General features: G+C 41.2%; 2 protein-coding genes across 2 annotated transcripts in view; both read right to left on the bottom strand.

Moving 5' to 3' along the window:
* Asb9 (ankyrin repeat and SOCS box containing 9) overlaps positions 1-13,223 on the bottom strand; it is a 27,381-nt gene extending 14,158 nt beyond the window's left edge. Inside the window, exons 1-2 of the mRNA XM_031370976.1 lie at positions 13,007-13,223; positions 4,758-4,837 (exon numbers count right to left, since the gene is read on the bottom strand). Of these exons, the coding sequence (XP_031226836.1) occupies positions 4,758-4,837; positions 13,007-13,088 (162 nt within the window). The 5' untranslated portion in view covers positions 13,089-13,223. The remainder of the gene's footprint in view (positions 1-4,757; positions 4,838-13,006) is intronic.
* Asb11 (ankyrin repeat and SOCS box containing 11) overlaps positions 13,174-19,246 on the bottom strand; it is a 68,462-nt gene continuing 62,389 nt past the window's right edge. The window contains exon 8 of the mRNA XM_031370951.1: positions 13,174-13,224. The gene's annotated coding sequence lies outside the window, so the exon portion shown is untranslated. The remainder of the gene's footprint in view (positions 13,225-19,246) is intronic.

Below are 19,246 nucleotides of genomic sequence, written 5' to 3'. Positions count from 1 at the left end.
GAAGGGAATGGAAGGGAACGGAAGGGAGGAGGAGGAGGAGAGGAGAGGAGAGGAGAGGAGAGGAGAGGAGAGGAGAGAAAAAAGCCTTCTCAATCCTAGTTCTCTTAGTGGCATTAAAATCATGCTTGATCCCTAGAGTTGATGGCAGAGTGGTTCCCAAGTTCAAATACCAGTACCAGCATCAGGAACTAGTAAGCAGTATGACTAGCAGTCAGTGACTTATCCCTAAGCTTTAATATGCTCATAGGTAAAATGGCTACAATTACACCTGCCTGGTAAGATTTTTATGAAGACTAGAAAATGGTGGATGCAAAAGTTTAACACTGAGTAACTGGTGGGCCATTCCTATCTGGAATTTCTTCTTCTTTCCCATTTAGCCTTCAGCCAGTTGCCAACTCCTATATGCAAGTGATTGTCCTTGTTTCTGTCCTGATCTTTTACTGGCCCTTTAAAGATCCCAGTAGGTATTTGTGCTGGCTAATTTTAAATCAACTTGACAACAGCTAAAGTCGTTTCAGAAGAGGAAACCTCAACTTTAAAAGAAAATGCCCCCACCAGATTAACCTGTGGACAAGCCTTATTGCATTTTTCTTGATTGATGATCAATGTGGGAGGGTGAGGCCCACTGTAGGCTGTGCCAGTCTTAGCAGGTGGTCCAGAGTGCTCTAAGAAAGCAGGCTGAGTGAGTCAGTAGTAGCAGCCAGTAAGGAACCTTCCTCCTTTGCCTGTGCATCAGTTCTTGCTTCCTGGTTCCTGCCCTGAATTTCCTCACTGATAAACTACTGCCTGAAAGTGTACATTGAAACAAACCTTTTCCTCCCCAAGTTGCCTTTTGTGATTGTATTTTATCACAGCAACAGAAAACTTTAAACAGGCAAGTAGGCTTATTCAATTTTCTCAGGGATAAAACGCTACTCTTCCCTAATTGCTCAGGGTAAGAATTTACTGAGTAGCTGCTTGGTTTTGACTACATGGAGGACTCATATAGGAAGCTTTCAAAAAGTCCCAGTAGCCAGGCTGCGTGATGGCAACATAACAAAGGGAAACTCAATTCAGCTGGAAGGTTGATTGGTTGGTTTATTGCTGTAATTTACAGGATTGAGCCTCAGCCCTGTCATTCGCTAGGCAAGAGGTCCATCACTGAGCTATAGCTGAATCCCTTTTTCTCTTCTTTTTTGTTTCTTATTTCCATTTTCACATTTGTGCTGATGTTGCTATTGTGGTGGTGGTGGTGGTGGTTTGTGTGTGTATGCATGTTTGCATAGGTGTGAGTGGACATGTGTGGATAGATGTGCATGTAGGTGCACTTACTTGTAGAGGCCAAAGGTCTATGTCCTGAAGGAGCCTCAATCCTTCCTCCTCCTTATTCATTGGAGGGGAGTGAATCAGTGATAGCCAGAGCTTGCTGATATGACTAGTTTTGCTAGCTGGCTTGCTCAAGGGATCTCGACTCTGCTTGTCAGGCTGGAATTACAGGTAGGCCACATCCGTACCTGGCATGTAAATGGGTTCTGGGATGCCATCTCTAGCCCTTCTGCTTGGGCTGTAAGTACTTTTGAACCACTGAGCCATCTCCCACACAACTCTTGCCCTCTTTAAAAATGTGAGATAAGGGCTGAGTTGCACAGACTGGGCTTCAACATAGTCTGGAAGCTATGCTGGCCTTGATTTTATAGTCCTCCTACCTCTGCTCCAGAGTATTTTAAGTTACAGGATTCCCATTACCAGGCCCAGTGATGAGTCAGCAAGTTTAAAGGCTCATCCCCAAACAGTACCCTATGGGAATTCTAAGACAAAATCTGCAGGAAAAGCCACTAAATTAAAAGTTCACTGTTATATCTATGGCAGCTTAATTACTTTCTGCTGACTTCACAAACCACCATTGTTGTTTTTTTTTTTTTAACAGTTTTTAAATTGAAGTAGAATTGATAAGTTATACAACTCACAGATTGTGTCACCTCAGTGAATTACCATAAAGGAAATGTAACTGTGTAACCACTATACAGTTAAAGAAAGAAGTCAGGTACTTTCCAGATTACTCCCACCTCTGGTACCAATGGCTACCGCTAGACATTCAGTTTTCTCTCATGTGTTTATCATTTCATTAACAGACCCAGAAATCGTATGTTCTGTACATGTGTTTGCCACTTTTAGTCAACATGTTGGTCAGATTCATGCATCTACTTTCACTGCTGTGAGAGTTAACAGAATGTGTTCTTCCTTGATGGCTTGCCTTTGGACTTGGACATGTGATTTGATTTACCCAATTCAATGTTAGCAGATGTGACATATGCCGAGATTAGAAGCATTCTGTCCTTGGATGCCTCAGCATGCCCTGCTATGCAACAGCCTTTTGCCAAGCAAAGAAAAACCCTCAGGCAGCCAGAGGTCAAAGAAGGATGAGAGACATGTGTGCCGCAGCTTAGAGCTGAGCCCAGCCAAGTCAACCTTATGTCAACTGACTCAAACATTCATTAGCAAGAAATCATGCTTATTGTATCCTGCCACTGAATATTGGGATGAGCGTTTGCTCCTGAGTTTGGAGGTGGACTAATAAAGGTGAGTATTGGAAGTTTCATTTTATAAAGGCAGAGATTGATGTCCAAACACGACAACTCACTTAACTGACTCGATAGAATTTAGATAAAGACCCGGTTGTAAGCTGATAGTCAGTAAATACATGTATATCAAATATAAACTAACATCATTCCTTTTAACAATTGATACACAGGGCTGTAGAGATGGCTCCCTAGTGAAGAGCACTTTCTGCCCTTCCAGAGGACCAGAGTTCAATTTGCAGCACCAACATGGTGGCTCAAAACTGTCTCTAACTCTAGTTCCAAGGAACCCAACACTTTCTTCTGTCCTCCTCAGGCACTGCACACACACGATACACAAACATACGTGTAGGTAACATACCCATACATATCAAATAAAATAAAACAGAAAAAAAAAACAAGTGACACATAAAAGCTTCCATGACCATTTTTTGTACTATCCAAATAGCTCAAATATTCTTTTAACCTGAGTAAATTAACTTCTTTTAAATAGAGTTATGTGATAGAATATATAATAGGCTGCTGCTTCCAAAAGTACCTTAACACAGTGGCTTGGGGTAGCATAAATTTTTCTTTGATAATAAGCTTCTTATAGATTAATTTGTTCTTTTAAATAGGTCCATGAAGTTAAGATGTTTTCTGAGCTCACATCTATCTTTCACTGCTTTTCTGTGTCCTGTTATTAATAGCATTGTGATCCATAGCAATCACAGACATCTTCAGTGAATCATAATCATTAAGAAAGTCTCACCCTGCTTAGAAATCATGGCAGTTTCAAAACCACAGCTCAAACTTTAACAAATGAATCTAAAAGTCCATATGTTATTACATCACACATTTGTTTCAATATTTTGATAGGTTTTCCATGATTTGTATTTTATGAATTTAAATCTTTCTTTAGTAATGAGTCCATAGATTTTGCAGGATTGCAACAGACTGAGATATTTTTTTTTCTGTAAAAGGTCCTGGGTTCCACCCCTAGCTACACACAAGCATGCATGACACACACACACACACACACACACACACACACACACACACACACAGAGAGAGAGAGAGAGAGAGAGAGAGAGAGAGAGAGAGAGAGAGAATAATATTTTAGAGAACAGAAGTTTTCAAACAAAGCCTTTGTTAGGATGTAAAACACTTTTTAAATGGTGTCTTTGCATAGTATTCTAATAATTTAAAACCAACAAAAATCAGAGCATACAGGCAAATTACACCTAAGGTGAAGAAAACTAAAATCAAACTGTTGAGAGTCGTAGGCAACTGGGGATTTGACCAAACTGAAAATGTTACTGAAATTCTAAGACTACATATTTAAAAGACATTTTCAAGCATTTATTTTACATTAGGAGTCTTTAGTCCTTGAGCTGCTGACATTTAGAGCTGCCTAATTCTTGACACAAGCAGTCCTATGCACTGTAGGACACTTAACGCGACCAGTGGTTTCCACCTACTAGATACATTAGCACCACTCTTGTATGACAACTGAAAGTGGTTCTAGCAATTATCCCAAGAGACAAAATTACTGCAGCTGTAGATCCCTATTTTATATAAACTTTGCTTATGTGTTGCAAGTCTGTATGTGCTTCTGTATAGACACATGTGTGTATCTTGTGTGCACACAGAGCCTAGAGATAGACAATAGGGATCTTTCACTTTTGCTCACCACCTTATCTTTTGATTCAGGATCTCTTATTGACCCTAACACTCATCAACTAGTTAGACTGCAGCTCCTGGGATCTACTCATCTCTGTCCTCTGAGTGTCACTGTTACAGACATGTGTCACTATGCCCACTTTATTTATTTGTTGTTTTTATGTGCATTCTGGGATTTCTACTCAGGTTCTTAGCCTTGTACAGCCAACACTTTACTAAATAAACCATCTCCCCCTGATAAATGTAAGAGCATGGTTTGTATAGAAAACCAAAACAGTGTGAATTACCACTTGCTGGTAATCCACTGAACAAGTATTTAGCTTGTTTCCTACTGTGCACTTAGGTTTTCAAAAAGACACTGACATTATGACAGCCTACAATGGAGAAGATGGTTATTATTACAATGAGATTCACTTCATTTTGCTGATTTTGCTTAGAGGAAATGTCTATCTTACTATCATTCTGTGATTTCTCTTTTATCAGTCTGGTTAAGCAAGGGGATATGCTTAATACTGTTACTATTATTTTTAGAGCTACCTGGCTAATAAGGTCCCTCAGGATCAGCAGATGTCCATGGATTGCAGCATCATGAAGAGGAGACCAGTCAGACACCACATCTGCAAGGAAAGGGAGAAATGAGTTATATCATGCTAAGACACTTAGACTGAGAGGTTCATCCAGCACCCAAAGGAAGGACCAAAGAGGCAGACTGGAAAACATGTTGAGTAAAGTCAACCAAGCACAGAAAAACAGTATAACACAGTCTACCTCTTATGCAGAAAAGGAAGAAGAGATCAGTAGTCACCATAGGCTGGGAGATTAGGATGAGGGGAGAGATAGGAAAGGTTGATTGGTGAATACTAAGTCACTATTTTTATAGAGGAGCAAGATGTGGCGGTCCACTACTCCTCCCTAAGGTAATTATAAATAGGAACTTTCTGATACACATTTCAAAAATGTACAAGATCTTTGATATTTTTAGCATTAGGAAACAATCAGTATTTGAGGAGGCATATCTGTAAGTGACTTCCATAGTACATGTAACAAGCCATTAAGAGTATCTCATAAATGTATATAATGTTTGTTTTTATGCATCCTCCAGAAACAAATCTGATTTAAATTAATATTTTAAAGAGGCAGGTTGAAATGACAAGGAGATGGCTGAACTTCCATTTTCACACTGGTCTCAAAGGCAAATGGTCCATGTAGTCTGTATGAGAGTTTTGCCAAGTACCAGCATTAGCAAACTTAGCTGTGATTGCCAGTCTTGCTTCCTCCATGAAACACAAACTTTGGCATCTCAGCAAACAGTAGCATGCACTAATAGTAGCAATCATATAATTACACACACCATTAGGCTTGTAATAAAATCTAAACAGAACTGTATCTATTTATAGGTTACCTTCTGTCCCAATATTAAACCCAAATCAGAATTCAGTCTAACCTTGAAATCGTGGCATTTTTTGTGGCCCACCCCTCTAGCCAGTGTGCAAATGTGGTTAAAAGCACATTCCAAATTCAGACCCAGTTGACCTCAACAGTGGCCCAGTGAACAAATTGCAACTCTCAGTTTCATTTTGGGTAAAGACAGAAATATACTTACCCATGGCTCAATACATATTAGCTACTATTATTATCTTGTCGTGACACTAAACAGTGTCTTGATCACATCCCATAAGCATTTCATTTAAAAGAGCAAATGTAGTGTACACCATCTAAGAGGAATACAAATTTTCAGGAGAGAAGCCTGTAAACCCTATCCAACACATTAAGCTTTCCTCTGGCCTTGTTATTAAGTGTAGATATAATTGAATTCAGCATAGACCAGATTTGTTCCTCATCTCAAGCTGCATCTGATTTCCAGAACAAACAGATGCAGGATGCTACAACGGGGGAGGTTTGCCTGAGTCTGAATCAATTCCAGCTCTGCCTTTCTTTGATAAGCACATGATATGCAAGCAAGGTGCAGCTGTCTGATGCTACTTGTTCCTTGCATGAGCACTATAAGAACTGTTAAAGGCTGAGAGAGCCTGAGAGCAAGGGTAGTTGCAAATGCCTTGCAAACTGAAAGGCCATGAAAAGACAAGAACACTTTGTACCTAACGCATGTTAGCTGAAACTGCCTGCCACCTGGAGCCATCAGTGCCCTGGAAAATCTGTCCCAGTGAGCAAATTACAGTCCTTGCAGATGAACTCATTAAGCATTTAGTACATGAAAGGATGCTGTGTGGGCTGCCTACATGCAGCCCATCCAGTGCTTTCTTACTGGGGTCACTAAGGTCTGTAGACGAAACACCTTAAGGGAAATGGCTTTTCCTGGCTCAAAATATCTTGGGCTTGGTACATGACCAGTGTCCTCCTCACAGCCTTCACAGTGGTTCCTAATTCTCTTGAGGCAAACACTGGTGCTTCTATCTGGAAAGTCTTAAATTCAGATTATAAATGTAGAGAGATTGGCTTCTGAATTAGAATTTAAAAAAAATACATGCAATACCACTCTTCAGGTACCGATGATGGAGGACACCATTTATACAAAATCTTGAGCAAGAAAAGACAAAATTTGAGGAAGGTCTTGAACATCAGTTTTTGGTACATGTACAACTGGATGCCAATTGCCCTCTGAGTGTGAGATTATTAGCTCTTTTTTTTGCTTCTAAGTACTCAGCTGCTAAGAAATACAGTTGTCAAAATCCTCCGCATCTTTAATGCTGTACTAGTAATGCTGTATAGTAATGATTATACTACTTGACAGGCTAAACAGCCCAGGAAGGTAATTTTGGGCCCAAATTACAACTCTGTTCAGATGTCATTAAAGTATTGCAACAATATTATTAAAGGAACACCAAAAACTGGCTCCTACTTATTCATCAAGGAAACATTTTTCTTTGTTACAGCAAATACAGAATAATGCTTCTCCCAAGATCAAAACCAAGTCTATTTGATGCTTTGAAATCATGCAGAATTCAGCATTTACAGAGCAGAGACACTCTGTGTCTTTTAGAAGTAGAGAGTGATTCAGGAACATAATAAAAGGCTGACAATATTAATATCCATCTCTAGATTGCTAGTGAACATCTTCATTGCACTACAACTCCCATTAAGATCTGCCCACTGGAAGGATACAACCCGATGCTTTGCCTTATAAATACAGACTTATACAGCCAACACCACAATCAGTCTCAGACCATTTTCATTACCCTGTGAAGAAATCTCATGGCCATTAAGATTCACTCCACATCAGCACCTGTGCTAGCTCGACAACCATTGATCTGTTTTTTGTCTTTACAAATTTGCCTATTCTGGACAATTCATCTAAGTGAAACTCTACGATGCACTGCTCCAAGCTGCATCCACTTCGTAGTATGTATTAGCACTTCACGACATCTTTAGTCAAATATCCATCGTATGGATCGATTACATTTTAGTGAACCGTTTATTGGGTGAGGACAATTTGTGTGGTTTCCACTTTAGGGTTAGCAAAATGCTGCTACAAACATTCTTTCCACATTTGGGAATAGATCTGGATTTTAAATTATTTGTGCCTACCCACAAAAGAATGGGACTTCTATATGATATGTTTAGCCTCTAGGGAATACTTTCCAAAGTGTCCGCCTCAGCATATATATCCATCAACAATATACAAGGCTTCCCCTTCTAACTCCAAAACCATCTTGGTATGACATTTGTTAATCCCATGCTCCTGACCTGAAGGAAAACATAGGTCCTAAGCCTAAACCTTTGTTAACCTTATATAAGGACTCTACTCTCAGCAAATCTCAGAGCAATGGAATATGTAAAAACCTAAATGTTGATACTGGTAATATTAACACATTGACACATTTCTAGTGTTGACACAGCACAGATTGTGCATGCAAGATAGAATGGAGAGAGAGAGATGGAAGAAACAAGGGGGAGGCGCAAACATCATAATTTTGCAATGTAGAAATAATCCATACATCCTTTTGCTCTATAAACACTGAACTAAGACTTGCTCCTTGCAACAGCCAACAGAGGAAAGACCTAGAACACACTGCTCCAGGCATTTCTGGGGCACATGCCTGGAGTAGGCAATATGCTATAAGCTCAGTATATGGCCAGTTACATCCTAAGGCAACCTCACATGATTCCTGACAACTGCCAGCTGGAAAAAGCAGAACAAGCAGAAAATGAGACCTATTTTCCTGTCAGATCATGGATGATGCTCATGGTAGGAGACTATCCATGACATGACAGAGAGATCCAAGGCCACAATACCCCTTTTTCATCAACCCCACCAGAGTCTTTGAAATCCTAAAGTCATTATAAGAAACAAATTGAACACACCCTTGGCATGGTCTGAATATTCATTCATAGTATTTTTTCATCCATGGTCTATATTTGGTTTTACTGACAAAAACAAAAGAGATGCCAAATGAGGTAATGCCATCGATCAACCATTGTAGCTTATGGGTAAACTAGGGGATGGACCTCTCATGACACATCTATTCCACAAGTGCTCCAATAAGTGTCATTAAACTTGCCCTTTAAAAGGAAAGTATCTCTATCAAGCCTGTGGCACATTAGGAAGGTTGCTGTTTCATTTTTATTATACTTTCTGGAACAATTTCTAAGACTTCCATTATTTCAGGAGAGATTTAAAGTGCACTAATTGCTCCATTCTGAAAAGAGCTATTAAGAAAGTTCCAAGAACCCTAGTAAATGTGAGACAGTAGCATAAATCCATTTTAGGAAACATTTTGCAAGGTCGAAAGTGGGAGGGGGAAGTTACTCTGAAGAGACTGGAGTATCTGGGATGTGGCAAAGATTCATTCAGGGGCATGAACCAGTACTCTAATATTGGGGAAGAATCCTGATATGGGGAGGGTGGACGGAGCGTGAGACCTCTTGAAAAAATGGTCCTGTCTCTCCATCTGTTATCCAGCTCCTCCCTCCCTCCCCTCCCCTCTCCTCCTCTTCCCCTCTCTGTACCCTCTTCCTGTCAGGTCTCCATAATTTCACATCTCCACCTCTCTCATTTATAGAGATAAGACTCCTTCAGAAAGCATCCTCTGCCAAACTGACGCAATATCTAAAAGGACCCCATCAGAAGACACAAACTATTTCCTTTCAATGCCCACTCTTGCCTGCTTTCTGCTTAAATGTGATTTTTTTTTTCTAATAGGGTGGACTCAATTTTGGAAAGAAAGAATTATCTCTGGAGATATGAGCTTTCAGGCAAACAACCAAACATAAACCAACTTGTGAACTTGTGTTAGAGAGATGGCTCAGCAGGTGAAGGTACTCACCACCAAGCCTGATAGCCTGAACTCCATCCCCAGGATGTACAAGGTGGAAGGACAAAACCTACTCACACAAATTGTCCTCTGACCACTACAGGCACATACCCGCATGCATACAAAAGGAACAAATGTAAAACAACTTTTTTAAAACTTAAGGGTAGGCACTAATAAATAGGTGATTGGTAGAATTTACCCTTCGATGCATTTTGTGAAGTGTCTACAAGTAGAGAGAATGAGTTTCTTAGAATGTTGTAACAAACTACCTCACTTTGTTCCAATTTGCATACTACAACTGGAATGAATTCTCTTGCAGTTGTCAAGGCTATTAGACTAACAGAAGCCTGAAAGCTTCAGCAAGGCCATGCCCTTTCCAAAGTCTCTAGGAAGGGATGCTTCTTCACCTCCTCTAGCTTCTCACACTTGATGCCCATCCTTGGCTTTCCTTGGTTCGTAGATCCTGTGCTCTAATCTCTGACTCTTGCTGCATAGCATCCTCTCTGAATGTTCCCTCTCCTTTTCTTACTGAAACACCAACCTTGTGGGATTAAGGATTCAAGCCATGCCAGGGAGGCTTCTGTTTAGTGATTATATTTGCACCCACTCAAATTCCCAATGGTAGTCTTCTTTTGAAGTGCAAAGGCTAGTTAGGATTTCAAAGTATCATTTGGGAAGTATAATTCAATTACTAAGTACTAAGTACTTTCTGTGGAGGAATGCTACTCTTTCCCCATTCCTGTGACAGAAGAGTCAAGCATTAAATAAATCTCTGTGAAGAGTTGGCTCTCCATCTTTCCATCCTTTTCTCTCTTCTGGAGAGGAGGAGAGAGAAAAAGAATGAACCATAGCCAGCTCTATGCTTGCCTCTGATTTGTCCATGTGCCAAAGGATACCTTTAACTGAGCTGAGTGTCTTAGAGCCAACTTGGAAACAACATTCTGAATGTTCCACATTCCACACTTCACCAAGGTCAAGGACTCAGAAGCATAAACAAATGTAACCAGCTACCGCAGAGGGTTCCCACCCCCACCCTAAGCTGAGAAGAACTGGAGCAAAGCAGAGAGCAAAACAGTCATCTTGAGAACAGGGAAAAACCTGGGAGGGTTGCCTGGGAGCAGTGGTTGGCTATACTGGGTGTGGAAATGGGGAGAAGATGGTCCTTCTGGGTCAGGGAAGGAGAATGTAAGCAAGCAGGGATGTCCAAGTGTCCAGGCATCTATCCAGTTTGAAAACTGCTTGGAACTGGAGAGATGGCTCAGCAGTTAACAGCACAGACTGCTCTTCCTGAAGTCCTGAGTTCAATTCCCAACAACCACATGGTGGCTCAAAACCATCTGTAATGGGATCCCATGCTCTTTTCTGGTGTGCCTGACAACAGCAACGGTGTACTCATATAAATAAATAAATCTTCTTTTAAAAAAATTTTAAAAATTGCTATCCCTTTAGGTCCCTTGGAATAGTAACATCAAAAATCCCTTCCTATTTTTTTGATCCAACTTACTGACCCCACATGCCAATTCTTGGCCGTTGGAAAATTTCTCCATTCACTTACTTTCAACCACAAGCCTTCTGCAGAACATTCTGAGGCTTCTCACACTCAACCTGTATTCACTTCAACCCTCAGCCCCATATCACCAGCTTGCCACATAGGCAAGAGGACACAAGTTCAGATCCACAGTATCCCGTTAAAAGAAAAACCGTACCAATGTGTCTATAATACCAGCGCTAGGGAGATGGTTTCAGGGAGGATCCCTGGAGTTCTCTAACCAATCATAGTTACTGAATCAGCAAGTTCCAACTTCAGTGAGAGACCCTGCCTCAAAAAAAGTAAGGTGGAGAGAGATTACAGATGACACACAACATTGACATCTGACCTTCAGATATCTACATACATATGCATACAGACCCTTTTGTGCACACACTCACATGAACATGTACATATAATAGAGTGAGAGAAAGAAAACTCTGTACCCCCACCCCCCACTGCACTAAGCCAGCTCTCCTTCCAGCTTCCCTCTTATCTGGCTCTTCTGTCTAACCTAATTTGGGGTTTTTTTTAAAAAAAAAAAAAAAAAAACTTCACAATTTAAGATGCTTTCTCTCTGTATCAACATGTAATCTCTCAGCTCCTGCTCCAGTGACATCCCTGCCTGCCTGCTGCCATGCTTCCTACCATGGATGCTCATGGATTCATCCTTTGAAACTGTACATAAGTTCCCAAATAAATGTTTTCTTTTACAAAAATAAAAAAATAAAAATAAGATGCTTTCTATCAGTTTGCCCCAATATTGAATCAAATGGCACAATCCAATTTCTCTTTCCTTGGGAATTAAAACCCTTTCTCTGTCATATCTGAAGTTTGGGTACATTAAAAAACAAATGAACAGCTGGGCGGTGGTGGTGCACGCCTTTAATCCCAGCACTTGGGAAGCAGAGGCCGGAGGATTTCTGAGTTTGAGGCCAGCCTGGTCTACAGAGTGAGTTCTAGGACAGCCAGGGCTACACAGAGAAACCCTGTCTCGAAAACAACAACAACAACAACAACAACAAAAAATGAACAAACAAAAGAATGTGGTGGCCTGTCTCCTCATTCAGAGAAGGAAAGCATTTCCCATTGTCTACTTTCTGTGGTTTTTCTTTCACAAACCTGTTGGGAAAGACATTATTAAGTCCTAGAGGACTCTGAAACCTGTTTATTGTCCTTCTAATAGAAAAGTGTTGTGTGCAGCCTACCCGTGTTCTGAGTGTGATGCTGTCTCCTTAAAGAGGTAGGCCCAGGATTCCTTGTCTGGAACCTGCTGAATGTTTATAGGAGAGGGACAGTGAGCGAATGTGGGAGAGTCTGTATTAGCCAATGCATCAGCCAATGGCAACACATACCTGCAGGAAATCTTTGCAGCGTTTTAAAAGTCTCATTTCTAAAGTCAATCAACCAGCCAATATCCTTGAGAAACCCAGCTTCACTGTATATGAAATGTCTAAGGGAACTTTTAATGAGAATTTTTAGCAATTACAAAGTTCCTATAAGACGAAGTAGTGCACACACATATGCATACACACACACACACACACACACACACACACACACACACCTGAAATCTTAGCACTTCAGAGGCTGAGACAGGAGAATAATGAGTTTATGGACAACCTGGGCTACACAGGAGACCAAAACACAGCTACTTATAAGTAACTCTTAAACCTCTTATTTAATAAGTAATAAACCTGACCCACAAAAGAGTGAGTGACTCCTTGGAGCAAAAGTTTTCACCACTAGAAAATGTTCTGTGATAATAAATTTGTCTCGCCTTTATGACTCTACAGATAAAGGTATTTTTTTCTTTTGAATAATCACATAAAGGATGAAGACTAACAAGCTGTGGAGATCTGTCTAGGAGCTGCCGTATGGACACTCCACAGAAAGACCCACTGATGTAGCCCAGCTCTCTTCTCTCTCTTGGGCACATTAACCACCCTCCCCAGCACTCTGATTTCCCATCTTCTATGACTCACCCCCCATCAATGGGTTTGAAAGAAATCTCAGGTGAGGAGAGCATCCTGGCTGACCACTCCTGCCCCAGTGTCCACCATCCATGGTATCTTCTTAGGCGAGCAAACTCTTAAGGTTCCACTTCAGTTGTTCAGGAGAACTCGAATGTCATGCTCCTGGTGCCCCTGGGAAATTCCAGTTCTGTGGTTGGTTGAACTGCACAAGTCTTGGTCCAGGCAGCCTGCAGCAGAGATCAGCACAGGCAGGGTAATGTGAGTACTACCTGTGGTCAAACAGATTCCCTTGCAGACAGACACATACACACACACACACCACACACCACACACCACACACTCCACCTAGCAAGGTGGAGACAGGCCAAAGTACACAACAGTCCCCCCGGGTCTTAGGTCTGAAAAATTGCTGATGTCACGTCCTTTTCTACACTGAGACCAATCAGGGAGCAAGCCTTAGAGTTTATCAGGAAGGAAATCCACACTTTGTAACTTTTGGAGAATGGAGGCAGCTGGGTGGTTGTATAGGAGGGAGATGTTGTTACAGCGGCAGAGATCTGTTTGCTACTTTAGGGACTACTCACACAAGTCCCAGCATCCAGGAGCTGAAGAAGTTGCTTTTGCAGCAGCTCAGAGAAACTGCTTGCTCGCTCACAAACATGCACAGCCCAGCCTGGCCATCTGCACATGTGTTTTCAATTTTGCTGGGAGTGTCTTATGGAAAAATGTGTCTGTATGTTACAAAAAAAAAATGCAAGGGGTAGAGGTGGGAGAGGGATAGAAAGAACTCGTTTTCCAATTGGGGGTGGGAGCACTGCAAGTTCATGCCATGCCCTATTTTACCCTCCTTGCACACATTTGGATTTAACTTACGAATGAATGCTGAATGGTTGCAGGGAGAAAAATTCACGACAGGGACACCACAGGTGTGAAAGGGAGCTGCTATCTTTCTTTATGAAAGCTACTGCTTCGATAAGGTACCCTCAGTCTGCCTCCATGAGTGTTAAGGTTTCAGTACGGGTGACTTTTTCCATTTTCCACTGAACTCCCGGGTGCTGGTTTCAGGCAATCACTGGTGTTGCCACCATCCATGGGTTTAAAAGGAGCCTGGTGTGAGCAGAGCCTCCTGGTCTCAGCAGCCACTGCTTTTCCTGCCCCAACCCCACCCCCATCCTATCTGTTCACCATCCATGACACTCCCCTGTAGCAAGAAACCTCATGCTCCTCTTGATGTACTCAGGAAAGACTCCTACTTTTCATCTCTTGGCAGGTTGAGGAGAATGCCTTATCCTCAGAAGCCTTTGAGCTGCTCTCCAGCACCAGCTCGCTCCCAAATGCTGTGGATTGGCTTCTGTTTGAGATGGTTGGCTTCTCAATTGAAACATTTAGTAACTATTTTGTATCCACTTTGTGCTTGCAGGTGTGCTTGCTTGCTTGCTCTTGTTCAGATCGAATATGACTGGGAGCGTGGCCTTGAGCTCACTATATAGCCAGGCTAGCCTCAAACTTGTTGCAAACCTGCCTCCATCTCCAGAGTGCTAAGATTATACAGGTGTGCTTTGAAACACCTTGTGGCATCTTTCATCATTTTAATGCATTCCTTTGTACATACATATACACTTACCCGTGCACAGTCTTGCTCCAGTATAATTATATTAACATCCTGTCTGATAGTTTTTACACTTAGTCTGGACCACTTTCTATTGTCCCACATATAGCTATACCAATTTCTTTATTCTCAACTGCATTTCACATTGTGCCAAAAGCATTTCCTTGCACCGGGCAGTGGAGATGCACACTTTTAATCCTAGCACTCTAGAGGCAGAAGCAGGAGGCTCTCTTTGAGTTTGAGGCTAGCTTGCTCTACAGCATGAAATATAGGACCACCAAGGCTACACAAAATAAAAAACATAGTAAAACAAAAGAAAGCATTTCCTTGTTAACCAAGATGCTAGCAGGATGTTGCCATTTCTTGGACTACTAGATCAATATTGTAATCAGTGTCTCTACACACATTGCTTTGGCTGTACTGGTAAGTCTCTCTAGAGAAGAGATTCCTAAGAATGGAAATAATGATTCAAGATTAAGTTCTTACAGGGCTAGAGAGATGCCTCAGCCCTAAAGAGCACTTACTGCACCTATATCATACAGCTCACAACTGCCTATAACTTTTATTGGGTAAACAGAGCCCACTTCTGGGTTTGAAAACTTACCAAAACCCACCAATCCCTGGGCTTGAAAACCCACCAATCCCTGAGCTCAAAATCCCACCAATCCCCACCCTGGAAAACTCTTCCCTTGAGAAACCGGCTTAGTTTCCCACTGCTTCTCTCCTGAGCAGAGACAGCCACCCTCTTGTGCCTTTCTCCATAAATCTTTTCTTTTTTTGTGAGGTTTGTTGTGTGGTATGACTATGTGGTATTCTTCGGTTCCTGACTAACCTTTCCCATCAGAGCTGTAACACAACTCTAGCTCCAGGAGATCCAATACCATGTTCTGGTCTCCCTTGTCACTCATGTTCACATACCCACACCTAGACAAACACACACACACACACACACACACATCTCAAGTTAAAAACTTAAACATAATGTTTTAAAAATATGTTCTTACACATGTGATAAATGATATGAAACCAAAGATACACACACACATGACTGGATGCAAATACATTTGGGAAATTCTGAAAAAAAATCAGATTTTTTTCCCCCAGCACACATGTGTGTGTTTGGGATGCATGTATATGTTCACTTGTGTGAGTAAATGCATGTGTGTACATGTGCATATGGAAGCCAGAGGTTGATGTCAGGTGTCTTTCTCAATTGCTCTCTACCTTACATATTGCTTCAGAGTCTCTCAATTAACCCCAGAGTTCAAAGACTCAGCTAGTCTTCATAGCCAGCTTGCTCTGTCAAACACTGGGATTTCAAGCAAGTCTCAATACCTTCATAGAATTTACATGTGATCTGGGGATCTGAACTCAGATCCTCATGCTTGTATGGCAACCACATTACTCACTGAACCATCTATCTCCCCATCGCAGGAAAAGTTAACTTCCAGTTATGTCATTTTACTGTACTGTTGCAAAGAGGTCCCCATTGAGGGAAGCGAAGTGCACGAGACCTTGTTTTATTATTTCTTGAAGCTGCATGTGAATCTATAATTTTCTCAGTAGAAATTTTAATTTTAAAGAGAGGCTACTCATTTAAAATTGGGATAAGCTCAACTAAATTGCTTACTGTCTCTGTTTGCAGAATTTACTGAGAAGGCATGCAAATCCGTCAGTACTGTACCAGGAGAGACATGCAGAGCCATAAACATAACTTGGCGGAAAGTAAGAAATTTACTTCCAACGTAGAAGGGCTGGGAGGGATTTAAACAGAGGGCCATTGTGGGGCAGCTGGATATTATTGCCATTCGTGCCTACTAACATCTTCACATTCCAGCTTATTTACATTGCATTCAGTTTGAATAAGACACGATTTCTCCACAGTCAAATCTTAAGTTTCAAAATGGCAGTAAAGGACATTTCCAGGTTGTTACACTAATACTTGGGAAGGAATTCATCAGCATAAATGTTTTCATTGTATTTATTGTGTGGAGCACTGCTAGCAAATAAGATGGGAGCTGGACTTTTTAAACTGCTTGATAATAGTTTCCCTAGAGGAGAACTGCATGCATTTTAAGAACTAATTTTTAAAAAAACTGCACTATGCTTGGGTGTGTATGAGCTATATTATAGGGAAAAAATAAGATGCTTGACCATAACCCAGAACACAGCAATAGTAAGCCCTACTGTACCCATCAGTGTGAGTATGTGTGTGTGTGTGTGTGTGTGTGTATGTGTTTATGTGTTTGTGTTCAGTGAAATTGGTCCAGGTAGGGTAGTAACGACAACAAAACCACTGTAGCATACAGCAGATGGCAGGGCCACACACGTTCCAAGTGGCATTATTCACAGGAGCCTGTGTCCGTGCCCCACCCTCACTTAGATGACCAAATCACACCTCAGTTACAGATTAGTATCCCATTTAGCTCTGAGGATTTGGGGATCCTTGAAAGTCACTTCCAATGGACAAGTATGGTGGCTCACCCCTGGAGTCTTAGGTTTCAAGCGACTGAGGTAGAAGGTCAGCCTAGGCTATTTAGTAAGCACAAGGCCAGGATTTCATAACAAAACCCTATCTCGAAAATCAAACAACAGTACACATAAGCTGGGATTGAAGCTGCGATGAAGGGGTACGGGGACAGAGAGACGGGGTGACAAGAGAAAGACACACAGAAAAAGTGGCGGTGGGAGGATAGGGATACTTCTTAGTCAAGGTTGATCCAGAACCAACCACCCAGCACTTTTCCCAGTGCAGACATCAGTGGCCCATTTGTGGAAGTGTAAATCTGCATGCTGCCTGCGCTGGAATGGATCATGTCTCACCTCTGCCCTATCATCACTGCACTGTGGTCTGGGAAAGAATCTCTGTGTTCTTGGGAAAGGAATGAGAGAGTACTGGGCCAGAGTCACATGGGATTTTGAGGCCAAGGAGGAAATGTGTCAGCTACCCTGCTCACACATTAAAAAAGACTGATGAATTCCCTCCCTCTAGGGCAACAACCTAGAATCTGGTCAATTGGGGATGCAAATTTGACTCGACGTTGGACAGTAATGCAGGATCTTAACAACAAACAACAGCCCATCTTGCTTACATTATTTTTTATATTTTGATCATCATTGGCTCTTAGCTTTAACACTGAACCCCCCCAAAAACCTACACTATAGCATTTACCTTAGAAATTGATATTTGTTGATTCCCGTTTAGATATGTGAGATGGTTCAGCTAGTAAAAGGTTATTGCTACCAAGCTTGATGACCTGAGTTCAATCTCGGGGAACCACATTGAGGAAGGAGAAAACTTCCTACTAATGTACTAATGTATTGTTTCCCATAGAGACATGTGCATATACAGAGTCACATATACAGTATTCAGATACATATGTCTGCAAACATTTACAAAATACATTAGGAGAAGCAACCATGACAAAAGGCACAGTGAATTAGGGCAATAAATTCAAAGATATTCATTGAGTTATTCTTGCAGTTCTTGAGAAAGCTAGAAGCTTTCAAGATATAGCAATGGTAAGTGGGAATGGGATAGCAAAATCAGTAAACAAAAGTTAAAACCTGGTACACATTCTTTACCAGTTAAGTCAGTTCATTTATGTGACCAGTAGTGTATTTGTTGTGTTATGAGATCTTCTAAAGAAAAGAATACATTCCTACATTCATGCAAGAGCAGATCTTGGTCATGGTTTGCCACGGGAGAAAATATGACGTCCTTCAGTAGGGAGAACATTGGCTTCTGTTATGCTGTGGCTATTCAGTGATTCCTCCCTCAGCCTAGCAGCTTTAGGCCATGTCTCTGAAGCTCTGAAGCATCAGCCATGCTGTTTGCATTCAGTGCATGCGTTCTTGACAATGAATATTGTTACCTCAAAAAACAAGGATCATACATGAACCCCATCTGCATTTGGCATGACCATATTAAAAATATGGGGGACAAGAATTGCTTTGGGGGAAACATTATGACTGTTAATATTGTCAGATTCATAGGGGCTAGAATCACCTAAGGAATGAGGCTCTAGACATACTGTATGAAGGAGTTTCTAGACTGGGTTAAATGAGTCAGAAAAATCCACCCAAATGTGAGCAGCATCATTCCACGGTTAGGGTCCTACCTAGGCTGAATAGCTTGGAGAAAGCAAATGGCACAGCAGCATTTATCTCTCTGCTGAGCCTTTAATACCATATTACACTCTGTCTTGAACTATAAGACAAACTAATCCCTTCCTCCATTATTAAGATCTTTTGTTAGCTTATTTTACTACCACAATCAGAAAAGTAACTAATACATCTACAATAAAATGAGAACAAAGTATTAGAAATGTTGAATGACCTATGTAAACATGACAATAACTTTAAGAGTTTGAAAGCATTGGTGTTTAAAACTGTTGTGTGATACAAGCAGGCTTCATTTAAAGATAATATGGTTCTTGGTGTACACCTTTAATTGCTGCACTCAAGAGGCAGATGCAGATGCAGTAGATCTTCGTGAGTTCATGGCCAGCCCCTGGTCTACATAGTCTACATAGCAAGTTTAAGATAGCTAGTGCTACAGAAAGAGAGCCTGTCTAAAAGGAGGAGGAGGAAGAGGAGAAAATAAAAACAAAAATAATGTGGCAATGCATGCAGTGGAT

Source organism: Mastomys coucha, chromosome X (genome assembly GCF_008632895.1).
Source record: "Mastomys coucha isolate ucsf_1 chromosome X, UCSF_Mcou_1, whole genome shotgun sequence".
NCBI lineage: Eukaryota > Metazoa > Chordata > Mammalia > Rodentia > Muridae > Mastomys > Mastomys coucha.
Note: the sequence above shows the minus strand (reverse complement) of the source record. Positions and strands in the feature narration are given on the sequence as shown.